General features: G+C 41.9%; 1 protein-coding gene across 13 annotated transcripts in view; it reads left to right on the plus strand.

Moving 5' to 3' along the window:
* The window catches only part of CELF2 (CUGBP Elav-like family member 2), a 371782-nt gene that overhangs the window by 252609 nt on the left and 92508 nt on the right, over positions 1 to 26665 (plus strand). For all 13 annotated transcript variants that reach the window (XM_050708247.1, XM_035549355.2, XM_035549356.2 and 10 more), the window contains one exon: positions 19166 to 19248. In XM_050708247.1, the coding sequence (XP_050564204.1) occupies positions 19166 to 19248 (83 nt within the window). The remainder of the gene's footprint in view (positions 1 to 19165; positions 19249 to 26665) is intronic.

Here is a 26665-nt window from a genome sequence, read left to right on the forward strand (position 1 = left end):
AACAATCTGTGCAGCAAGGAGTGCGAGTGCAATGTGTGGTGCATCAAATGTCAGAAGTACTCGCTGGCTTAAAAACAAAAGCATGATAAATATTTAGTACAGACGAGAAACATTATTACTGTTGTGGTCAGACATGATTTTTGGGAACAATCTGTTTAGAAAAGAGAGTAGGGAATTTTCATACATTTCTGTGTAGCATTTATGATTGGGCGTTCATTAGGTAGCATCTGGCATGAACTATTCCTCTTTCCCCCTAAGTTTCATGGCTTCATTTTGAATCTGAGGAGGATAGTGCAAAAGGTAATTTGGCACCGTGTGCCGCTGGTGTGGTCATGGTTTTAACTTTTGAATACCTCTCTTGAAATAGACTGCAATTATTGAAATAGACTGAAATTATGGTGGTTTTATTTTAGGGAATTTTCACTATTTGACCATTTTGACAAAATTTGACTATTTTATTGGGAATTTTGACAGTATTTGGACTTTGATGAGAGTGCCCTTGAGGCGTTGTATGCAAGTCAGAAGCTCAGCCTCCTCCACTGTGTGTCAGGGTCCATGCGCCACAGATAACAAAGAGACCCAAAATTGGGGGCTCCAGCCTCATCCACATGCTCTTAGTACCATTTCCTGTACATATTGCAGATGCACTTAACAGATTGTACAATATGCTCTGCAAACAGATTGTTAAAATGATCTTTGTCCTGAAACACTGACGGCACAAACGAACAAGATGGATTGAAAGCGTGCCTGCTGTGAAAGCTGCAGAGCGCAGACGCTGGAGTTTGGGACCCTTCTCCTCAACAAAAAGGGCTTTGTGCATCTTTATTGAAGCAAGGATCTGTTCTTGCTGATCTTACTGTTAAAGGCTGAAATTTTTAATAAGATTTCAAAGAAAATAGCACAAAGATCATTAGAGAATGAGTAGGAGAAGGGAATGTGCCTACTTGTGCCATTTTTTTCTCATCTAAAAGCCCTTCTCCTACAGCTGCCAAATTGAGCATGTCGGAGGAGCAGACTTTCAAACTTCGGGTAGTTGATCACAGCATTGGAACAACTCCCTGAAAAAAAGTCCGGGGCGTGCAGTGCTGAGGCTTTGATGACCTGAATGTGGGATGCGCTGATCATGGAAACTCTGATGCTCTGGAAATGACAACTAGAGCAAGACTGAAAACTTGGCTCTCCTTCACTGGGCTACTCAACAGGAAAAATTCCAATACTTAATGTCTTTTTCGTCATCCAGGGCATGTAAAGAGATCATCCACTTAGGCCCTGGGTGGTTAAGAAAACCAAGAATTGCTCATCTTATTTATTGAAGTAGCTAATGTGCCTTTCGAAGCGCCTAGATCTTCACTTATGGGAGAAGGAGTGCACATGAAGATTAATTTCAGTGAGACTGTTTTTGTAGGAATAGGTATCTCAGTGAATATAGATCATCTACAGCTGGCATGATAAGCATATCAGCCTGTTTATACGTTTTATTAAATCAATAAAACTATTACATGAAAATGGCAGTGTCTGGATTCTGCAAACAGCCCTTTCAGAGGAGCTCTGCTTGGGGATGAGACAATTTTGCCCTTTTGAAACACTTCTGTTTCTCTTTCAAATTAAAGTGCTCTCTCATTAAAATTATTAAAGAAAACATTTTTCAACTCTGAAGTATTGCTGATATTTTGGCGGTGGCTGTGGCCAGAAGTCCAAGTGATGGGAACTACTGAGCACTCATAATTCAAACAACTTGCATTGACTTCATGGTAAAATAAATTTTATGCCTGGACAGGACATAAAACTTGGAAATACCTGTTTTACGAGGCCTCAGTGAAATGGGCATGGTTACAAAGTGAATTTCAGTAAGAGGATCACTGTGTCGAGGTAACCATGTCCCAGTGGTTGGAGATATGATGCTACCTGAATGTGCTGCAGCCTTAAGCCTTCCTGAACCAGGGCTCAGCCCTCTGACCCTCAGCCCCATCTGCTCGTGGCTGGGCTGCTACAGTCTTCGTCAAGAGAGTTGGCTTTCTAGATCAGGCAAAAGATCTTCTCTTCCAGGATGCAAAGGTCCTGGGTTTGGAAAGCTATCTGAATTGAAAAAAAAGACCTTCTAGCTCATCCAGTCTCTTGTCTGCCAAATCCATAATTGTTCCGTTTAGTGCATTCCTAAATGTTTTGTCCAATTTTATTTGGAAGTGGACCATGGGATGCTGTTCCTATCCCTTCCCCCCCGGCAATAAAATCATGTTTTATTATTGTACTGTAAACATACACAGTCCTAGCATTTTGGGGGTATTTTGGTCTCCCCTCTTTATTTATTTTCTGTTGGTTGTTTTGTAATCCCTGTTCCGTGATAATACTGACGAGTATGAGGGATGAATTTTCTGCCATGTAAAATAGTACTGGGGATAAACTCTGCCTAAGATTTTGGCTGACCCTATCATCAGGCTTAGCTCAAAAATTAATTTGTCATTACCCAGGTGCTACGCACTAAGCTTTATTGGCATAGAGGAGATCCACATACTGTATGTTCCTTGGAAGGAAAAAAAGTGGTCATGTAATCACTGAGACAGTAAACAGTCATTTCCAATCTAGTAATATTTTATGTGAACTGGCACTGTATGTTGTATATCATCCATCTTGCTAATCCTTGTTCCACATTGCCTCCCACTTGAGGCCAAGAACATTACGGCTGTGCCAGAGAGTGGGTGGAAAAATAGCCTTATTATTAACCTAAGTTGAAACATAATGGCTTTTTGAATGTCTTCATTCACAGATGCAGTCATACTAAAATATTAATACCCTTAAGTATAGAGAAACAGAACTTTCATTTAAAATCCATTGTCCGTGTGTGTTGCAAAAGTGAAAGCCTTAAAAGTGTTGTGAATGCCCTGAACCTTTTGTTTTGTCTTTTATCCTCTGAATTCCAGTATTCTGTGATAAAGGAGCCAAAACATCCTTCAGAGTAGGCTTTAAGCAATTTTTGCCATCACTAGCATTGTCTTGTAACTGAAAGCAGAGTTCCTCCAGTCTTCTGTGTCTCTTAAAACACAGGTTATAATCAAATGGATATTGAAACGTGGGTGACTTTTTAGTACCACGATCAACCAGAGCTGCATTGTCAATGTCAGTGTTTGTTTAAATCTCAGCGCCAGTAGGATCAGGAGTAGTCAAGATGCATATGTTTTCTAGGAATAACCATCATGAAGAATAAAGGAGAAAATTGCAAGCTGCACCTGAGTAATCTTCGTAGCACCCCAGAATCCTTGATTTACCAGCAGAAATGAGGAACCTAGAAATGAAAACTTAGTAGATTGGTACCACGGTATGAATGAAAAGCCATGGAAAAAAAGAAATGATGTTGTTCTTTAGCTGTCTGTAGCCAGGGGTTTTGCCTTTGCTGGCTCTGTAACTCACTTCTCTGTGTGTCTTGCCTCTTGAAATGTGAACCTTCCACAAACGTCTTTAGGAGGTGTAAGAGTTGCTCTTGAATATTATTCAGGAGAAAAAAAAATCTTGATGACACTAATTTAAGAGTAGCATGAAAAATACGTTCCCCCTTTTAAAAAGCAAAAGTATTGAAACCTACAGTGTATCAGGCCGTATGTTGTAAATCAGCCTAATTGTTTTAGAATTCGAAAGTGTTTCATCATTTTAAATTGGGCTTGTCTGATATTTAGTTCCACATTTTTGATAACTCCGCAGGACTAATCTGAAGCCTGCTGTTGCACATGAAAAGCTTTTTTTATCCTATCTTTTAAGACTGATGGAATGAGAGGAGGTTGACAAGTAATCGCTTAGTTATCTCTGTGTCAAAGCTTATGATATGCATTACAGCGAAAACTTGCAATATGCAGGTTCAGACATAATTTTGCTACACATTAAGGTTTATTCTTCTTGCATACAAAATGCAAGAGTGAGTAATGCTGCAGTCTGATCGAGGATTTTGAATTGCTTGGCAGTATCTTTAGATTTGCCTTAATAATGCTTACCAGGAGCCAACACATTACACAAGACATGGATCCCGATCCTACCAGGACTTCCCTCCAAGAATCTCCTTATTCCCTCATGCTCCATCTCATTCGGGGAAAGAAACTTCACATTTCTAGGACATAATTTTGTAGTTTCTCTGTTGACCCACTGCACTCTGGGGATAAATGCAAGCCAGCTATGGGTTAGGGTGTGTTTTCTTTGAAAACAGCAAGCAATGCTTGTTCCTGGTAAAAACTGGTAGTTGCAAAGCTCATTTGACAAGCTTACTTCTACCACACCCTTCCTCAGTTCTCCTTCAGGAGAAGTTTGCATCAGTTTACTTAACACAGATACTGTAAGAGATAATAACACATTGAATAAAAGACAAGGGCATACTGTAACATTAAACAAAGGTTACTGCTACCAAAATATTATGATGATTTAGGTTGGTTTTCATGCAAAATGAGCACTGATTAAAAGAAAGAGTCTCTTGTCAGAGAAGGAGCAGAGGCTGAAGATGAAATACTGTACAAGGACCCCTTGGATTTTATTTTTTTTTAGTTTGTATTTTTTTAAGCTTTCAGATAAGACTGTGGACTTTGCTCTAAAGCTCTATGAATTTTTGGTAGCGAAGCACCCTTAAGCTGCACATCCGTGATATTTCTTTGGACGTGTTCCTGTGGCTACCGTAGTGACCTGTGGAGAACACTGTATAGAATTGTGCTACCCCAGACACGATTAGGTACATGCAGGCTCCGCACGCTATTGATGCCAAGGAACGCTGAATAGTTTCATCTACTTTGCAGACAAGCTTCAGTGTAAGCCCTCCTGCCACTGCCTGCTCAAGGCCACCTTTGACAGCCGCAGGAGCCAACACAGCTGTTTAGGAACTCCTTTTGTTCCTTTTTTCTACTTTTCTTTCTCCTTCTGATTAAGTTGCCAATCATTCTGCTCCTTTCTCTTCTTGTCTTGAGCAGTTGCCAATCATTTCATACAGCCTTTACCTTTCTAGCCAAGTACTTCTCTTGTCATAACTTGGAAACAGGCTGCTGGAGATTTATTTTAAATCTTGATCTGATTAAATGCCACATCTGAGATATAGGTCTTTGGAGAGCCCTAGAGTCTATGTATCATGGTACCATCTTGTTCGGACTTCTCTGGTGTGGTATTAATTAGAGGACTCAAGACATGACCCATGGGTCATCCGCCACACTCAATATTCCCTTCCCTCGATAGATATTAAATATCAGTGAATAGATTTTTAACCAGTTTTCCAAATCATACATAACTGGTAGTATGGTTTCTGGGGGGATATCATATTTATTTTACAACCCGTGGGTTTTAACTGTTTTGCTTGGTTACTGAGTCATTTATACAAAGATTGCAAAGTAATCATGTTGTTTAGGAAGGTTCAAGAAGTAAACAGCAAGGTGAAACTAAGCAAGGGTGAGAGTGCTTACCATCAATAGTGCCTTTAAAATGAGCACTTGTGAGCTTGCAAAATAGTCTTCTGGGAGAATTATGGGAATCCTGATTCTTGGAAGTGTACAGGTAGGACCAGAGAAAGCTTTGGAATAATTACATGTGGAAGCCTAAAACTGTCCTCTCTGAGACATGCCTTCCTAGATCTGTAGGATAACACTTTTCCCCTTCGTTAGTTCATTTCCAGTCACAAGAAAAGACTGTATGAATCATCATACCTTTTCTCTCTCATTTTGGAAGCATATGTACTCTGCATCTCCCTTCATTGATTTCATGTTAGTTAATCATCAGACAAAAATAAATAATAACAACCATAAACTGGGATAACAACCCCTCTCAGCACGAGTGCTTTTCTTGTTCCTATGAGGCTGCCTAGGCAAGATGAAGCAGTTATTCTTCTTCAGCATGCTTTTTATTTTTACACCATTAGTCTGTGCAAATCTAGGTGCCGCATCAGCCTCCATGCTATACAAGGAACAAACATGAGTCGGGCCAGGAGGCTGTTGCCAGATACCTCTTAAATGTCTTTGAGCTTGAGCTTTCCGAGCATAGATACCCCACATGAAGTGTGTTCTTCGTTCTCATTGCTTGTGCTCATTCAGAGCTGTCATTTATTTTTGTGTGTCTGCACAAATGTATGGCTTTATTACTAAAGTGGTTTGTTTATCTTTGCTGCTGCTGCATTTATTTTAGCACTCATCTAAACAATTAATTAGGGAAACACTTGAGTGCCGAATACACTTCTTCAGATACCACTCAGTTGTGTTTTTTTTTTATTTATTTATTTCCAGGAGCATCAAGTATTTAAAAAAAGAAAAAAAAAAAGGAAAAAAAAACATATTTTGCAGTTTTTTCTAACCATGCCTTTTTCCCCTTGTTTGAAGCTTCCACAGGCAGAATATATTGCTTTGAAAGATCATGGGCCCTGTTGAGAGTTCAAAGCCAAGTAAAGATGCTGCTTAAAGTTCAAAGGCTCTGTAGAGTTGCATCTTCATCTGCATAAAATTGTTTCAACCAACTAGAAAGATAGAAGAGTTGCCAGAAATTTCTTCTGTTTCTTTTCTTTTCTTGTTATTATATATAAAAAAAAAATCTTAATTGGGGAATAAATGTGTCACTGCTAACAAGTTCAGGGAAAGTGAAGCTCCTTAGATGAAACGCTGCTTGAAGGTGTACACAATGCAGGAAAGATTTGACATGTGCTCTGACCCTGTGAGAGTGGAACTGTGAACGTCTGTGAATCAATATGAGATACGTAAGCGTTTATAAAGTTGAAGTCAAGAAAGAATTGCAAGCATCTTGGGCAAACAGCACAGGAAGTATGACTTACTCAGACAATGGATTATAACTTAACTGAGTTATAAAGACAGGGAAGAGTTGCACATTTTTAAGAAAATAGGTTTTCAAATTGATGAAAATTAGCTCCCTGAAAATAGTGTGTATATTATAACAAGTCATGACTCAGTGGAGGCTTTGGAAGTTCTTTGACCAGCAGAGATTGGAGCCTCTATTAGGTGTTTTGTGCAAATGCAGTAAGGTACAGGGTTAGGTGGTGTTGGGTGCTGGGGGAGAACAGGTCTCTGGTGAATGAAACTCACTGTAGGGCAATATTTAAGCTAGAATTTCCTTCCAAACTGCTGAAGTTCCCCTTATGCCAACTTGACTGTCTTCTATTGATTTCTTCCATTTCCCATAAGCAAACTTTTGGAGGAAGCATGCCAGACTGTAGCTGGTTAGTAGAAGCCGCGCTTGCAAGCAGTGCTCTGCTGTTACTCTCATCATTATTATTGCAGTATCTTTTCACCTCTTTTTTTTTTCTCTCTCTCTCTTTTTTATGGTTTCTTCACAGCATTTCTTTGAGCTCAGGACATTTTATTCTTTCCATTTTACAAGGAGAAGCTGGGGCACAGGGAGATTAAAGGCCAGATTGTTCAAAAGCATTTGAAGATTCAGATGGGCATTGAACGTTATTTTCAGAAGAACTTCAACACTCTCTTCCTAGAAATGAATTATCCAAGGTCAGGTTTAGATCCTGTTGCAAAAACGGTAACCAAAGCTTCCAAATCCAAACAAGTGTTGAAACCAACCCATCCACCATCCTCTTAACAAGTTTAAACAAGTTTTAAACAAGTTTAACAAGGGTAAAGGATAGGATTGATTATTTGTGTTGTTCCATTTTAAATGTTTTTTCATTAAGTATCACCAATAATCTTTCTACTCCGTCTTCTTTTATAACTCTTTATCCCTGGACCATTTCTCTTTGTGTTGCTAGATTTGGCCTTACCTAAACCATCTTTAGAAGACACAAGTGCAGGGTTTCAGAGCTGTCAGTGCTATGGGTTAGGTGGTCTTGTAACAGTGAAGGCATTGAATTTAAACAAAACTTCATGATGTAACAGATACAACAGGACTGGATGAACTGTAATTTAAAAATGCATCTTAATGCTTCTGAACTCATAAATTTCATGTTATATTACTGAAAACATGTTATATTACTGTTCATGTTATATTACTGAAAACAAGATGTGATAGCAGATGTTCTTACGGTCTTGCGTGTCTGTGGCAATATGGACCATGCTGAGATTTGAATGTCTCTGGTTCTGTTTGTAAAGAAAAGAGTAGTTCCTGTGTTATTGCCATGAAAAAAACTTGTATGTGAAATTTGCTAGTGAATGAGAGCTAGTTCCCAACTTATGAGTACAACAATAAAACAGCAATTTAACTTAACTTTAACTAATTTAATTTAATAAGCTTGCAATATGTTTCTGAAGGAGTTGTATTGTGTTAGTAGGGTATTGTGAAAAAGCCACTTAAATTCCTTCATTGTCATTTCACAGAATCACAGACAGGCAGAGGTCAGAGGGGACCTCTGGGCTTCATCTCATCCAACCCCCTTGTTCAAAGCAGGGTTGCCTACAGCAGGTTGCTCAGGGCCATATCCAGGCAGGTTTTGAATATCTCTAAGGATGGAGTCTCACAACCTCTCTGGGTAACCTGTGCCGGTTTTTGATCAACCTTAACATTAAAAAAGTTTATCCTTTTGTTTAAATGGAATTTCTTGCATTTGAATTTGTGCTTATGGCCTCTTGGCCTGTCATTGGGCACCACTAAGGAGATCCTGGCACCACCTTCTTTACTTGCCCTGTCATCTGTGTATGCACATTGGTAAGATCCCCCTTCTCTTTCCCAGTTGGACAGTCCCAACTTTCTCAGCCTGTCCTCATAGGAGAGGTGCTCCACTCCATCATCTTCATGGCCTCTCCCCAGTATATCCATGTCTCTCTTGTACCCCAGCTGTGTCTCAGCACTACCGAGCAGATGACAAGGATAACTTCCCTTGACCTGCTGGCAATGCTCTGCCTAATGCAGCTCAGGATGTCATTGGCATTTAACCAGTGAAAATAATTTCAAATACACAGTATAGGTTTTTGTAATAACAATGTAGTCTTATAAATTGCAATTAACTCTCTAGATAGTCAAAGGTTTAAAGATTTTAAAGGGATTGTTTGGTAAAGCTATGCTATTCTCAGTATTTTCACTAGAGTTGCATCATAGCCGAACTAGTAGATCGATGGCTTCTCATGAGTCGCAGTAAAATTAGAGGTTAAATCACAGCATTGATCTGGAAGTCTTTTTGGGAAAACCACTCTTCAGTGATCTTTCTTAAGCATTCTAATTAAAGAAAACATACATGGAAATCCAGTGACAGTGGGATGTGCACTATGAAGTTTGATTTCCTACCAGTGAATATCAGGGCCAGAGAGTGTAGGGCTTTTGAAATGTCATTTGAGAAAGATGTGTTCATGTCTACATTGATTTCTATAAACATGATCTTTGCAGAGTCTTTTGAATTGAAATACAGTGTCACTCTAGATACCTGCTGTAAGAATGTATTAATAAAGGGAGTACATCTTAATTTTTAATTTCCAGGTTTTTTAGCATCTACACTCTGAATCCTCTTTTTGTACTGTATCCAAAGACACGTTTAGCAGATAGACAAACTTAGGAGTTCACTTGCACAGTGGCTGAGGATGTTAATGCATTTCAAAGCCAGTAATTTTAAATCAACAGTTGTTACCTGGGCAAGGAGAAAAAGGAAACAGTGACCAGCTGCTGGGAAGAAACGAGTAAGGGTCTATATGAGATGAGGAGAACGTGAACTTAACATTAAGGAGAATTAGTGTGAGAATATGAAGGAAAAGAAGAAAAGAGGAGGTAAAGGGAAAACAAAAATAAGGCAGCATGAGAAATAAGTGATTGTTTGTGTTGTAGCTTCATGTAAATATCCCCCCCATTTTTCTTTGTAATACATTTATACACAGATATTGACAGGCCTTGTTTAGAATGATTTCCAATTAAAACAAAAATATTTCTTGTTTATCCTGTATGTATTGTTTTCTATACTGTACCACTGGGGAGTACAGATTCCAAGGCAGACCCATCACAGAAATGGAGAATGGAGCGCCATCTCCTTGGCCTCTCCCCTGCTGTCCTACTTACTTGAGATTTTTATTTTCAAAAAGCTCTAACAAGAAGTTTTTATTACAAGCAGATTTTTTTTAATTTTTTTTTTTTTTTTGTAAACAGTACGTACAGATGTATAAGATCCCAATTGTGTTCTGTCTTCAAGATTTAGAAGTGTAAATAGACCAAATGTGAACTGGATAAAAGGCACTGAGCAATGGCTCAGATTTCCTGTGGTGTTGGCGGAAGGCCTTCCTCCTCCTGGGACTGCGCAAGAAATGTCTCTCCAAGGATTGCACACTGGCTGAGTGCTTGGAAGGGTGGCAGAGGAGGAAGAGTCCAGGCCAGGCTGGTGGTGCTTCCAGCACCCAGCTGTTTCACAGAGCAGATCGGGTCTTGATGCCATCCTGATGTGCGGGTACAATGCCACCGACTGCTCACCAATATCTCCACAGCATTTCCAGAGTTTATGTTTGGAAATCTCAGATCTGTTAGAGTGGGCCCAGAGGAGGACTACAAAGATGGTCGGAGGGCCGGAGTACCTCTGCTATGAAGACAGGCTGAAGGAGTTGGGGTTATTTAGCTTAGAGAAGTGGAGGCTTCAGGGAGACCTCATAGTGGCTTTCCAGTACTCAAAGGTGTCCCACAGGAAAGCTGGGGAGGGACTCTTTGTCGGGGAGTATAATGACAGGACAAGTGGGAGTGGTTTTAATCTAAAAGAGGGAACATTTAGATTAGACATTAGGAAGAAATTCTTTACTCTGAGGGTGGTGAGGCCCAGTCCCAGGCTGCCCAGAGGAGCTGTGGCTGCCCCATCCCTGGCAGTGCCCAAGGCCAGGCTGGATGGGGCTTTGGGCAGCCTGGGCTGGTGGGAGGTGTCCCTGCCCATGGCAGGGGGTGGCACTGGGTGGGCTTTGAGGTCCCTTCCAAGCCAAACCATTCTGGGATTCATCTACTTGCAAGCCCAGACCATTGCAGCTCAACTCACATCCCAGCATGCAGGGCTGGTTTCTTTAGGGACACATTAGCTAGTAATGACATGAAATTGTCTTGATGCTATAAACCTGATTTGTATGCGTTTATTTACTCTGCCACAACATACATAATCCAATCCTGAATCTGCTTCCTCCCCCTCCTTTATCACTATCTACTACAAATTTGGAATGAGCATTCCCAAGCTGCAGATGTGGAAGTTGGCCCTGTCCTTCAGAAGGAAACCAGAGAGCCACGACGTGCTGTGCCGGCGTGCTGGCCGCTCGCTTCCCAGTCATTACGCAGGCAGCAAGAGAGCTCAGGAATTTGCTAACAGCTGTCGTTGTCCTATATGAAAAATAGACATTGAAATTCTTGTGATACTTTTACAGCTATTAGACATTTAAAACTGTTTAATATAAGTGGCTTATTTCAGAGAGCAAGAAAAGCAGATTCTGGCAATTTTGCCCGTGATATCTCTTCTATCTGTGTCGCACTTCAGTCAAAATTTACATAATAATGGGCAGGGAAGTGGTGTGGCACACGAACCGGTGCATATTAGTTCTTAGCTGCTTTCCCAAAAGCCTTGAAAATTCAGCAGATTTAATCTAGGTCAAAAAAAAAAAAAGAAAAAGAAAGAAAAGGAAAAAAAAATACTTCCATTTTGTAGGCAGAGGACATTTATAGAGAGCATTTGTATTCACAAGGGTACGGGAATGACAGAGTGCGACTCCTCCAAAAGAGCTCCCCGGTGCAGCTGAAGGCTGACAGCAAACTAGGACTTGTGGCCAATTAACAGAAAGGCCGTCATAACTTGCGAGGCACAGGCTGAAAAAATTGAGCTCCGTGGGATCATTTTTCATTGGCCATTTGCAGGGCTCCTCCAGGCCTGCAGCAGTTGTGCTATAATGCGACAGGGGCGGTTCGGGGCACGCTGGGGCTGCTCTATTGCCGCCCTGGATGTTATAACCAGGTGAAAAAATAGAGCCCGGGGTGGAATTTGGCATGTCCTGTTTGTGAATCCTTCTGGTATATGAGCCCCAGCCTACCTGCAGCTAATGTATTATTAGAAGTGGCATTGCTCTAATATGTGTTGTCATTAGAGTGGCGTTTCGGGTTCCTGGCTGGTGACAGGATTGGTAATACAGTTTCCATCAGGGTGCCAATTATATCAAACTATTAGCAAACCTGAGCTAATTGGGAGGAGGCATCGTTAAAGGTTGATTTCTGCAGCGTATGGCAATTCTATCCGGGATTGCTTCAGGAGTGAAGCATTGCCATCGTGCTCTCAAGTGACTCCCTGTACAATAGAGCGAGAGGATGGTGCAGGTAGGAATCAAAAATGCCTCCCTCTGCCTTAGCCACCTTCTTTTTCTGTTCAGTGGAACTGCAGAAACAGTTAAGAGTTTTATTTCTGGAAAGGTTTTGCTTTCCTTTGTCAGGAATGTCTGTATTTGCTATTCAGCCAGCTCATCTTTTTCTTAGTTTTTGTATGGAGTCACCAAACCAGAATCTCTAAGGCTTGAAACACTTCTCCTAATAGTAGAATGGTGTCTTTCACTCTGGTTAGCTAATTGCACGAAAACCCATAATACAGAATAAATACTGGACAAGGCTTCCATTGAGCTGCACCAAAATTAACTAATGTAAAGACTCTTGTTGCCCAACTGCACCTGAGCTCCTGCAGCAATAGGTCTTTTCAGTGGCTTTGGTGGGCAAGGATTTTTGATGTCTCCATTGCCTTTTGGAAAATGACAGTGTGGGTCATGGCGTGTTTGGCTGCACATCATGCTGCTCAGGCAGCTGCTTGTGATTTACCGAGCACGTCTTTCAGCGTTGGGGTGAACATCTGGAATGCAAGAGACCCTTTAGAAATGCAGCCCTGTTAAATCACGGTGTAATGTTTAAATTTTGGTCGTGGAAGAGTAATGTGAAAATCAGGAAAGGAATATTTGGAGGGGGGGGAAAGAAGAAAAAGAAATCCTCCTTAACTTAAACTAGCTTGAACTGTGCGGGATTGACAAGAAGCTACTGTCCCAATTGAGATTCCAAGCTTGTATGAAGCCAGCACCTGTTCTGCTTGCAAATGCACACACAAAAGTGAGCTTCATTCACAGAAAGAAAGAAACATAGCGGGACTTCACTCATTTAGCCTTCCAGGGCCTTCAGTCCCTTGATCTGTCAGCCCCTTAGAATTCAAACGCAGCCTTTAAAGGAATTTTCAATTCACAACATGATGACTTTGTTGATGTCCTGAATGTGAATGTATTTTGAATTGAATTTGTCTGCCAGGATTCCATTACGTGCTAAAAGAATACAGAGTTCAATCATCAGATAATCATTATAGCTGTTTTGAAGTGTTTATTTTATTAGTCTGGAAGGTAAAGCAAATTTCATACTTTTAAGTTGTCGCAGGCTTTGCAGACGCACTGATAAGCTCTTGTATTTCTATACCCTATGGTTAGGGTTCAGATACTGGTGGCAGGTGATAATATGCACAATGCAGCAGAGATCCAAACTGACAAATTTTGACAGTTGAAAACTATAAAAACTCATAAATCAGACCAAAGAATGTGAGTGGTTTTTTTTTTCACCTGTATCTTTTCTCTTTCAACTCCCCAAAGTTAAATTTTCAAGAAATTGCAGCAGGTTTTTCTTCAAGCAAATCAGAAGCGCAGAGCACCACGTACAACGGCAGCTCTTAATCCCTGTCCACGGCTGAGGGTTATTTTCTCATACGGATGCACGCATATAATTGCTAGTAACTTTAAACTAGGAACTGTATATTCAGTATTGGGAGCTCTAAGGAGCTTTTTCACACCCGAAGCAAGATGGAGGTTGCCGTATTCGTTCAAGCATGAAATCCTGGCTGAGAGATTAAGCCTCTTACACAGATTCCAGTGCCGTTAAAAGCCAGCAAGGAGCGCGCCCGCCACATCTCCGAGTGGAGGAGAGCTTCCTTTTGTTCACTGCTCAAAATTAGGGATGTAAACAGTTCTCGTGGAGTAATTAGTCTGTGCTTGAATTGGGAGAAAGCGATAAAAATACTGACGTGGATGAGCTCCTAGCGGTGTCTGCGCTGGAGCTTGCAACCTAACGAAGAGGAGAGGCTGTTTATCAGGGAGTACAGTGATAGGACAAGGGGAATGGCTTTAAACTAAAAGAGGGGAGATTTAGATTAGACATTAGGAAGAAATTCTTTACTCTGAGGGAGGTGAGGCACTGGGACAGACTGCACAAAGGAGCTGTGGCTACCCCATCCCTGGCAGTGCCCAAGGCCAGGCTGGATGGGGCTTTGGGCAGCCTGGGCTGGTGGGAGGTGTCCCTGCCCATGGCAGGGGGTGGCACTGGGTGGGCTTTGAGGTCCCTTCCAAGCCAAACCATTCTGGGATTCATCTACTTGCAAGCCCAGACCATTACAGCTCAACTCACATCCCAGCATGCAGGGCTGGTTTCTTTAGGGACACATTAGCTAGTAATGACATGAAATTGTCTTGTTGCTATAAACCTGATTTGTATGCATTTATTTACCCTGCCACAACATATATAATCCAATTCTGAATGGAACTGGATGGGCTTTGAGGTCCCTTCCATCCCAAACCATTCTGGGATCCCATGAAGGCACTGGCACAGCTCTGTGTGTCCATGCTGCTGGGTGGATGGGGATAAGTGTTTCACCAATGCCTAATTCAGTGAAGAAGTCGCACAGAAGGAGAAGTCCTCTTGCAGGAGTTCACCAACTGCTCTCTGAAAAGAGCTCATGGGAGGACTGGCATTGTTTGAAGTTTCCTGGTGAAAACTCTGTGTTTTGTCATAATTCCACAATGTGCACAAACATCCTTCAGAAGCCCAGGTTCGCTGTCAGCAGAAAATCAAATGTGAATGTGGTTTTGTGAGTGTCCTTGCTGTTTGCCTTCTTTTTTCCATCCCTAACTTCTAAACAGTTGCCTTAGTGGCTGGGGCTGAACGATCCCCATGCAATCCGTTGGTGCCATCTTTGACAGTGACTCAAGTAAAGCTGTTACCAGCCATACGTGAGGCTGTTTGCCCCCATTGGTGTCTTCCTAAACAGGTTCCTGTTGAAAAAAAAAAAAAAAAAAAGACATAAAATCTCCACCACTGGTGCTAATTGGTGCCCTTGGCAGCCTGAGCAGGGGCTTGTGAATTGGATGTGTCATGGAGAATTGAATGTGTCAACTCTCTCCCAATGGCTGGGACCTCGAGGTCTTTTTCTAGCACTAAATTTGTTTTGGAAAAAAAAAATGAGAGAGAAAAAAAAGACAAAACAAGCTGAGATAAGAGATCTTTCTCCTTTTTTTTTAATGAGGTGTTGAAGTTGAGCATTGTAGTGTCTACACTGCAGCATTTTATCACCAGAAGCGCTGAGAAGTAGGGCTGCTCGCCACCGTTGTTTCTCAGGCCCCCGTTTGCTGCTACCAGCTGCTGTACAGTGCAGGGTGGCAGCTTTCATTCAGTCTGTTCAAGCATCTGGCAGAATAGCCACAAAGTTGTCGCGGATGTCCTTAAGGGACTGTAGAGATCCACATGATTCATTCAGTACTTTTTCTAGGTAGAGAGCAGAGATGTTGTATGCTGGAGTAAATACGGAGTAAAGTATGCTTGAGTAAATCCAACTTAAGCACAACCAGTGTACAAAAACAAAGGGAATTTGGTGCTTTGGAGGCATGAGCTCCTGTTTCTTCAGTCAAGAAGAAGCTAGTCCACACGAAGTTAAATCAGAGTTAAACTGGGCTGACTGAGAATAGGCAGAACCATGTCCACAAGTCAATCTGCCTTATAAGTAGTCCTGAATAGGAGGGGAGAAGGTTATCACTGTCAGGCTTTTGGGTATTTGGATGTCAGAAAGGTTTAGTTGGGGTTCAAGCTGCTGTTGTGTCCGCTGATGATGAAAACATGATTATGTGTGCAGGGGACTGGAAAGAGGGTTATGTTTTGTTTTGTTTTGTTTTTCTTTTCTCGTAGGAAATATACTTTTATTTTCCAGTGCTGTCACAGATTTGTCTATGGTAATATTGCATTTTCTTGGGGTAAGTGAAAGAGTCCTAGTCGTCCTTCAGCAGGGCCCAGCTACCAGCCCAACAGCACACATGAACCCTGTGTTTTCACACAGCAGTCTTCCCTTCCAGTATTTCTGCAGAAACAACTGAACTCGGTATTTTCTCCTGTGGCACGTGGTACTGAGCCAAAGGGATTTTACACTTAAGGCATCTTCAAAGCTGGCTTTTTGGAGCTGCAGCGGTGTGTGTACCTTGGCAGAGAGCACCTCCATAGGCTAAGCTCTAGCATTTCCTCTGGGACTGTGTGCATGTTCACCTCTCCTGGTCTGGATTTTCATATTTTCTTTTTTCTTCAGTCCAGCCCCAACCTCTTTGTCAGAGAGCTTCAGAATCAAGTGTCCGCAGATCGCATCCATGCTCTCCCCAAAGCATGGGAAACCATTGTTTTGTTGTATTTGTTTAATAAGATGCAAGCAAAATGAGTACAGGTAATGTACTCAGTGAATGAATCCGTGTGCATCTTCAGGTGTGTCGATCTGTGGGCTTAAAAGGCACCATATCAGGCTGCTGACCTGCTGGAAACATCTGTGTGTTTCCTGCTGTGTTTTCTCCCAGTCTTCATTCCCAGAGACATTTTTCTCTCTTACACAATTGCTCCCCAAACATGACTAGTTAAAGGGTATTTCATGGGATATTCATCTTTCAACTGCAGTTCTTTAAAGTGGTGCCAAGAATGATGAACCCAAAGCTTCCAAATGTCCTGTGAGAATAAGCCCACAGAGCCCAAATCCAAAACAAAACTCTTCAGACCCGTGGTAAGGACATCACAATTGCAAGGTCATGACTACTACTTGGTATTTTTTCCTCAAAATCCTCTCTCCTGGTTAAAAAGCTGTATACTAAACAGCTAATAAAACAAATACAGAGGCAGTAGTAGAAGATGATAGACTTTGGAACCAGCTGGCAGGACAGAAATATGCCATGCTGTTTTCTCAAAGTTGTGCTATTTAATGTCGCAAACTCTGATTTGTTTCCCGTTTTAACTCTGGATTCGAATAATTAAAATGTGCAGAGTTTATCAGTGGAATAGAAAATTTAGAAGCACTCACAGGAAGCACAAACCCTTACAGGCTGTGGCTGTCTGTAATAGCCATCCCTATCGAACAATGTTCAGCTCCCTGAAATAATTATCAAACCTTCTCTTTCGTGAACTGTGAAATTTTAAGGAATCTGTTGGCACTACGAGAAGTTTTTCTCCCAGCTGTGTTAAGTCAGCATTACCTTCCTGCCTGTGTATTATGCTGCCTGCAAGTGCTTTTCTGTTAAGGGATAAACTCACCGTATTCCAGCTGGGAATACATGATTACCTTCGCTTGTTGTAAAGGTAATGGTCGTCACCGGCCCTGCTGCAAAGCCAGAGGGAGCGTTCACAGAGCAATGCACAGCTGGAGCCAAGCAGGAGGCAGCGGAGGGGGGATTCTGGATGGAGCCCTTCCACCGTGTGCTGTCAGCGCACTCCATGCGGCCACTAAAGACGCTTCCTCGCTCGTGTCCTCCTGTGCACGCTTTATCCTCGGTCCCCTTTACTGCTATGGCAATGCTGAGAGGCTGAATAAAAGCTGGCACGCCAGGGGTGACGTGGTGTTTCACCTTGATAAGCACTAGGGAGCCACTGCCAGCAAAGGACAGAGTGTCTGGCCTGTGTCACGCTCCAAGGGAGCAGGAAGGCCAGCGCCGAGGCTCGGGAGATGAGGTTTCTTCCACTAACTGTTTGGTTTTGGCATTTCCCTGGAGCTGCAACAAATCTCTGTCAAGGATTAAGACAATAGGATTGTTTGCTGATTCAGCAGTAAAATCACCGTTGTTTTGTTTGCTGTGAAGTAGGTTTTTACCTTGGTATTTACTTTGGCCTCCCAGCAGGTTTTCCCTGTCCCCGTACCAGCTGGGTCACCAAGCCTCCTGACCGCAGAGCTCCAGAGGAGTTTGGGTGCCACTTCTTAGGGTGACATAGCTCCAAAGCAGGAGCTGCATACATCCACAGCACTGGGGCTGCATTCAGCCCCAGCCTCTTTCCCTTACGGACAGAGCAGCAGCAGGTTAGGCTTTGTGGGTGTGCCTATAACACTGACGCTGTGCTGGATGGGAGCTGTTTCAGGGGGAATTTCCCTTGTGTTACGCACCAAAGTGCTGTGGTGATGCTCTCAAGGTGTTTTCTCTCCAGCTGGAAGTCAGATTGAAGTTGCAAACTGGGTTATTGTGTAGAGGACCCCACCTGGAACGGGGATGCAAGGTCCTCCTGCAGAAAGCTCTCTCCATGCCCCGTGCATGCCAAGGAGCAGCAACCTCACAGACTTCATTGCTGGAAATCATGCAGTGGGACATAGCCTGAGAGCCGTTACAGACTGCAGCAGCTCAGCTCCTTGTCCTTTTTTTTTGTCCCACACCATGATGTTATAGCAGTCCCTGAGTCCTGGCCTCACCCTGGGTGGATGTTGAGCTGCCTGGGCTGCGTGTGCTGCAGGAGTGCCTACTGGCTGCTTTTGCAACAGAGAGCAGCAACCTGTGTCCGATCCCACATACTGCTCAGTTGGACTGCGCTGCCAAAGGGAAAAGGAGGGATTATGACAACTGAAGCTGCTGTACTGAAACTGAAGCTCGTTAGGCAGGAGCAGGGTGAGCAGAGCCTCTCGTCGTGCTGCCAGCCACCTCCACTATCCCACCTGCAGCAAATTCTCCTGCAGCTTATTTTCCCTCTTGCAACTGAGATGGGCGTCCTACCTCCAGTCTTAGCAGGTTTCAGAAAGGGGGGAGCAAACCTTAGCTCCTTACATATAGGCAAAGTAAACCTTACATACAAGGCCCTTTAAATGAGGTCCTGCTTTAACCTGATTTTCTGCCTGGGATGCAAGAATGAATTCCTGCTGGTTTGAGCTTGCCATGTTGCTTATATTCAAAGTGTAATGGGGAGCCTTCAGAAAAATGTAACCTTATTTACACCGTACAAAGCCGATTGGATTTTAGTTAACTTAATTTCTAAGTGATTACAGTTCACTAACAATGTAGGTGTGCTATAGATGCAATGCACAGGGGATGACTTTTTATTTTAAACCATACAAGCTTTCTTTTATTCATGTCATTCAGGCAGCCTCATGGTAATTCACATTTCCAGCTTTCATAATGTGTTGTTCAACCAGTTTTTTCTGCCTCCCTATTGTACTCTCACAAATCATACTCACTAATTTCTGAAAGCTTTTCATTTCTCTCTATAGGTTGTTGTTTCGTAACATTTTATACAAGAAAAGCTGCTCTTGAGGCACAGAATGCACTGCACAATATTAAAACTTTACCTGGGGTGAGTACATTTACTTTTTGATCCTAATTATTTCATTGCCAGAAAATAGCCCTTTTGCTTGAGATGCTGCTTAGTGCCCCAAATGACCTTGGTCTCTTGGGAGGGTGACAAGCCGGATGGCCTGTCCTGTAACAGTGCCAGTCCTGTAGCAATGGCATCATCTCCAAAGGCAGTTGCTCTTCTGTAGAAAGTCCCTTGGCTGGAAATAGTGCTGATTCCTGCTGACTAGAGGCAATTACTGAAGTGCAAGGTAGATCCAATTTTATTTTTTTTTTAAAGAAGAGGGAGTGGGGGGGGAACATATGGCAGAAAAACACTGCACCACTGGGGATTCTAGTTTCAAAACGGAGAGAAGAGGAGAAGACAAAATACAGCCAACTTCATTAAACGCAGACTTTGTAGACATGGTTTCTAAACAACTGCCTGCATTATCGTGGTGGCTGCACATCAGGGGACCGCAGAGCGCAGCACTAGATCGCTGCCTGCACAGAGCCATCCTGCTTCCTGCCACCGCCGCTGCTCAGCACCCTGCTCCCACTGATACATCCCACTGGTACTTAAAACAGTTGTGCTTGTGTTACTGGGCTAATCCTACAAACTGTAGCTTGTTATCCTGCGGTAGTTCAGACTTGAGTTACAGGTCTGGAGCAAAGAATATCACTGGTAATTGCATGACTTAACTCTGAAGTCTTCTTGTTCTAATGTTTTAATTTGTTCTGCTGGTTGCAAGAAAATACTTTGGGGATTGAAATGGAAAAATGTAAGGGATAGGGATATATTCCCTCTTGATGTAGGCCAAATGTCCTGCTATATGTATGGCTTGTATGGTTACACACAGAAAAATAAAGTATACATCATTGTTATAAATAAGTAGAATAATGGTTGGACTGACAGTTATATGGCCAATATCTTCTTTAGCTCCTACATGCTGTATGTGAAATTGGTCACTACCTGTTTGAAAAAGTCATGTCTGGCTGGCCCACTTTATGCAACTGCTATTAGGAAAGTCACCTCATCTGTCATGGAAATGACCAATGAGGAGAAGTATGTTGGATAGTTCCCCATGAGCCCTGCTCATTCGCAGAGGTAGAATGGGATTCCTCCGTCATTTGCAAGTGGAAATGCTGGAGAGGGTGAGAGGAAATCTGCAGAGACCAGCCAGCTTAGAGGAAAATCAAAGAACAATTGTGCAACTTCAGATTTGAGTAAATTTTTCCAGTATCTGGCTCTTGCAAGGGTCAATTGACATTCACATTGCCACTCGCAGTGGCAGGCTCAGCTTTTAAGGATGTTTGGGATGATGTGCTATCCTCACAGAGAAAGAAAGGTGCTGAGGGACCCTTCAAGGAAAGTGCCTTTGAGACCCCTCTGGAGCTCGGGTTGAATCACAGCATCCTTTGGTTCTGCAGCTCCACTTGTTGGTTCCCATCCCCACTGCTAGAAAATGCCAAGCCCTTGGATGAATGCTCTCAAACCTAATTCAGCTAACATTGAAGTTAACCCAACTCATTGTATATCTGCTCTCCAAACCCAGCTCGTTGTATAACCGCTCTCCAAACGCAAGTCATCTCCAACAGGCTTTCAGTCAAGTGGCTGTGCAAGGCTGGCTGGGTGGGATGGACACTCCATCGGAGGTGGTCCCGAGCTGCTGGTGCTCCTCTCTTCTTCCCTGAGCCCCACAAGCTGGCAGCTCTGTTTTTTGAGGTCTTGGATAAACCCACAGGTGACTCAGAGGAGCAGCCTCCTTCCCTGAGCTCCCCATGTACAGGTGGCAAAGCTGGCTCAGCTCTGCATAGCTTCTTACTTGAGCAGGGCATCATTTTCTCCTCTGCTTCTTTATAGCTAAGGAGCATGCAGCAGTTAAAGAGGTTACTGCACCTTTTAATTTTTTTTAAATAAAGCTCAGAAATATAACCTTTTTTTTCCAATGCTGCCTCTAGCTCTTTGTCATTTAAAATGTTTCTTTTCAAGCTCTGTTTTTCCATACAGAACAAGAGGCTGCAAACTTTTCTTTTAAGGAAATGTGAAAATTGCATTCCCATGACTCTGGGGCCTGGGCTTTAACAATACTCCTGATACTGCCAGGGATGTTAAGATTTTACTTGGAGATAAATTTTTATACCTTCTTCTTAAAGACACATCTCTAATAAAGAGAACCAACTCAAATACAGACTCATTACTTCAGGAACAATTCGGCATGTCTTATATAACAGATTCTGTATTTTGCACGTGCTGTATGCTGACATTCAGCATATATTGTGATACTGTTATGCTGCATCAGTATATTCCCAAAATAACTTCATTTATGCGTGCTATGAAGTTGTGGCACACGTGCTGGAAACACTTCACTTGAGCAGGATTCTCCTTCTATGAATTTTAGCAATTTCCATGCTGTTAGATCTGGCCCACTAAGCAGCTTTCCCTGAGCTAGCAGGGACTGGTAGTGGATAGCCCGTGTGTGAAACAGTCTCTTTCAGAGCAAATGGAAGCAATTGTCTGTTGGGGTTACAAGGGATGAATTTGGATCAGGTTTATTCAGGCATCAGCTTGCTTCCAGTAAACAAGATGTGCTATGTGGGAGGTACAGTAAGAAGGTGTATCTGGAAACAGAAGAATATGTGCCTTCCGCTTTTGCTGATACGCAAGCATAAGTCAGATAAGAAGCATCCCTGAATAGCCCAGGAAAAAAAAAAATCAGGGGCACAAGCGGGTGGTTTACTGGTTTGAGGTACAGAATTAGGGCAGGGATGCCACAGCAGCTACACCTTGCCTGCACGTAGGTATCACCCATCCTGCTGCAGGCCTGGGGAGGGGGATACCTCTGGCCCAAGACTGTGTGCATTAAATGATTGCAGCCAGGTTATCTCTGGTCTTTGCCTCTCCATTTCTTAAATGCAGACCTGCTCTGTGTTGCTCAGTAGGCAGGTTGGGGATCGATACTCACGAAGCCAAAAAAGTGCTTTTGTAGAGTGAAACCTATCCCCCTTCTGCATGTTCAGCTTAATTTAGGTGGGTATTTGAGCAAAGCCTGCAGTGCTCTGTTTCTGTATCTGCTTTCTGCGTGGACCTCATCCGTAACAGAGACATGAAAGCACGAACGCTTTATCTGCTCCTTTGAGCTGCACCCTTTTAGTGGACATGAAGAAAATAAGACCAGACATAAAATGATTAATGCAGAATCTTGGAAAAAAATATTGCAGGGTGCCTTGCTGTTTGATTACAAGCCTTGGAATTAGTCAACATTTCCATAATTCTAAACCAATATACACCTGTTTTCCCACTGTGATGTGAAGGCACAACTTAATTTAACAGAAACCCTGCTGTGCTAAATCTCTCATTAAATACCAAGCTAGTTCTGTAATTTAAAGTTGCAGCACCACTATTTTAACTGAATTGCCTTTGTATTATGAAATTAATAAGAAGTTAATGATGCACTTTGCTGTATTCTGTCAGATTTTTTTCACAGCAACAACAACAAAAAAGGAAGATAAAGCAGAAAAACATGTCACCAGCTGACATCTCAAGGCTTTTCTTGTTTTAATCATTTTCCTGAGGATAAAATTCATTTAAAAGATTTTTTTTATAAATTTTAAAAACTTTCAGCATAAGCAGGATCAAACATCTTCTTTTCATTCATGATTATTATAATCTCTCCGTTAGACATAATATTCCTTGTCATATAATGGAACTTTTATCTTTCCCCAAAAGTGTATTTAGATATCACTTGTTACAGTAGCATTGCTACTAGGCAGAGAAAAAGATAGGCAGTGTTTGAGAAATGCACGCATATTGATATATATGATACATATCAGTGAAATAGGGACAGTTCTCTTCTGTTTACTTGGTACTGGCATCACAAGTGGCTTTTATGTCTTGTAAATGAACAACATGAATTTTCAGATGTGTCTTTTCAAATAAAGCATGCAAGCGCATAGCTCATACCCTAGCTCATAGGGATGCGGTTTGTGTTATTCAAGTTACAGTTGCCTTCTTACGGTGTGAAAGTTGGTGTGGATTTTGTTTTAAAAGGCAGAGGGGAGAAAAGGGAAAAATTCAATTTGATTATAATAATTGGGATGAGGTATAGAACCAAGACTTAACTAGTCTCATCTTCATTAAGAATCTCATGGCTTTGCTAGAGGTGTGTAGCTTCTATTGCCTGAACAAAATAATCCAATAAATTCTTCCCATCTAAATTTATTCTGTCTTTAGTTAGATGTAATAATTTTAGTCCCCCCATGCTCTAATATTCTGCTTAGTGAAAATTGGCTTTTATGGAGAGGGCAAACCTTGATGAGCTGTATGCAGGGACTGCTCTCAGAGGTGTTTGTGACACTGACATTTTTTGGTTTAGTTTTAATGTACATACTAGATTAAAAACAGAATCCATTCTATTTGGCTAATTAGTGCATCGGGTAGGATTTCCTGGAAAGAGCTAAATGCCAATATGTAACAAGAGTACTATATGTTGGTCGGGTTCTTGAAGCCCGACAGCTGAATAAATGGACCTTGAACAGAAGCTGTTCAATACCAGGAATCTACTGGAATCCTTTTCTAAAACCAAGACCTAAGTCTCTTTGGAGTCTGTTTTGCATTTGCCGTTAGTTTCACCTGACATGGCAAAGATCATTTGTTGTCTCTATATTGTTGCCTATATCCTCATAGCAGAGGTTATCACAAAAATAATTAACAGCCTGCACTGATTTAGGTGTCAGCATTCCTGTGCATTTAACAGACTAATAGTTTACGTGGTTCTTATTTCAAGTGGGATATACATATTCCAAATAGCAGCAAGCCCTTTGTATTGAAGTTCTGGCATGAAATAAGAACGTTAGCTGTATGAATCAATTTAATTAAGGATGTAATAATGGAGAAATACAGTTTTGAGAAAGCTCTTTAAATTTTAACAGCAAGGTGGAGTTTGTAGGATCTAACTGTCTTGTAAAATATTAATGGCCTCCTTTTTGCCAGATGTTGTCAAGGAAAAGACTTTCATTTTTTACATTATAAGAATCACTACTGGCTTTATAAAATGCCCTTTACGTGCTAAGGAAACAGGACTGCCTTAGAGGGAACTTTTCCCTAAGCATCGTGTGCTAGCTGAAAGAAACCTCGGGGTCCATTTAGGGGCACAAAATAAGTGAAACTATATTTTAAAGAGTAATTTAGGCCATTGGCCAGTTCAGGTGCCCTTTCACAAGAGGCTTCCCCCTGCCCTGCTGCAGGCTGACTGTCCATCGGCAGGATGCCAGCCTCTGTGGGGCTTCCCCTCGCCTCTGCAGGGCAGCTCACATTTCTCGTTGGGTGTAAAGCTCAGGCTGTCTTCTTGTTTGCCCTGCTGTCGGTATCCTGTAGATGGGCAAAGGCAATACCATGGCCCCTCCATGTGCGTTTGACGTAAGGGGTTGTAAAATGGAAGAGGAATCTCTATCGGGTTATCAGGTTATTTAACCTTCAGCATAATCAGAATAATCCATTCCAAAATGCAGGCATCCATAATGGCTTTGTTTGGATCCACATTCACTTGCTGATAAAACAAGTGAATTGTCTAGCAAAAAAAGAAACCCGTATATTTCCGATTTTCATTTTCCTTCATGAGTTCTGCTCATTTCTAATGAATATTATTGCACACTCCTTTCTGGAATAGCGTTTTAATAACCAGTCTGCTTCTCTGCTTTAGGCCTTATGAGTTGTCAGTACTGTATGAACATTATGTAAAAATTACCTGTAATAAAAAGGTAATCATCCAATACAACTTGAATAATAGCCTGAATATGAGATATCAGTGACTTTGAGAGATTTTGACAAACAGAAAGGGAATTCAGAGAGTAATTAAGTTAGTTAAGGGTTTGGAGTGATTGATTTATGATGACAAATTAAACTAATTCAGTACCCATATAGCATGGCCAAATGCTGTTTAATGAAGGATCTGAAAAATGTAGAAGCGTTTAAATGATAAAAATAAGCAGATGGGAAAGTGGAGAATTCCCAGGGAGCGTCTATTTCAAGGAACTGGGCTATAAGACACCACTGAATGATGTTGAGAAAGTGAATCTGGCCTGTTTCCTCCTTTAAAATACTACACAAACAATACTTAATTTTTGTTCAGCTCAGAAGTTATTTTTATTATGCAAATACATCACTGCCATCTCTGTCCCACAAAGCTAAGTTGCACCGACTTTGCCATTTAAATGAAAAATCACTATTTACACTAAATTCAAACACCTTAGTGGAAATGTAGGGTTTGAGCCTACCATTGTTGTGAAACAGGACATAGCACCAGCCCTGAATTCAATTTTGCCTAAAATGGTAGAAACTGACAAATTGACGGGAGCATAATGAAATCCCTGTAAGTAGCTGACCTTGCAGCTGAATGGCCAAATGATAGGTGTTGTGCGGGAACAGGGAGAGGTGCGTGTTGACTAAGTGAGAACAGCTTCTCTAAATTGAGCAGACCATTCATAATTATAGTTTCTTGTTCTCAGTGAAGGATGGGGGCCAGATTCACCTTCTCTCACAGCCTGATCATTAGGATACCTTTCTGGCATGCAGGAGAATGCAGTGCACATCCACTCTGGCTTACTTGTTGTAAGGATTTAACTTTAAATGACCTAACAGAACCATTACCACGGGACTCAGCTGAGATTGGAGGTCACCATCTCTCCCGTTGAAGCCGTTCCACTGTTCATGAAAGTATTAAAATCTCATGGGACTGAGAGGAAGCAAGTAAAAGCACTTGGTTGCCTAGTACTGAGAGTAGTGACTCAAGAATTGTGATGTCTGGATATGAGTTCATGCTCTAGTAAGGATTTTTATTATTTGGAAAACCTTCCAAGGTTTGGAAGACACTTGCCCTGAATAGGGAAGTGTGTCAAATAATAATCTGGCAGGAATATCCATTGACCTGAAGTACAGGGGGAAGGCATCTAAATTGTGGGGTGATGCCCCGATGTAGCCCTTGAGGTATGTCAGGAGGATGAAGAGCTGCACAGTGAGCTACTTCAGATCCTGGACATTCGAATCAGATGGTTGCATTTTCCTGGTGTAGCAGATCTGCTGGGAAGCAAGAGCACATTAGCCCAGCTGCAAATGCAGTTAGATGCAAGCTAGCTTTTTTAGATAGCTGTTTTGGAGTAGTCTGGGCTTTTTTTTTTTTTTTTTTTTTTTCCAGCTTTGCAGTATAATACTGTTGGGGTGGAAACGAAGTAACTCATAACGCTGGCGTAACCTCAGCAAGTTTCCCTGATGTGAAGCCCATCCCTAAAAGGCCAAGTAGCTCTGACATGTGGCACTGCTTTACCTCTAATTTCCATAATTCCGGACAGTTGAAGTCAACACTTTGCAATACCTCTGGATTTTAATGGCCAACTTAGAACATCTTAACCTGCTTTTCAGTGAGGCTGGAGTATCTATTCAC

This window comes from Cygnus atratus, chromosome 1, assembly GCF_013377495.2.
Source record: "Cygnus atratus isolate AKBS03 ecotype Queensland, Australia chromosome 1, CAtr_DNAZoo_HiC_assembly, whole genome shotgun sequence".
Classification (NCBI taxonomy): domain Eukaryota; kingdom Metazoa; phylum Chordata; class Aves; order Anseriformes; family Anatidae; genus Cygnus; species Cygnus atratus.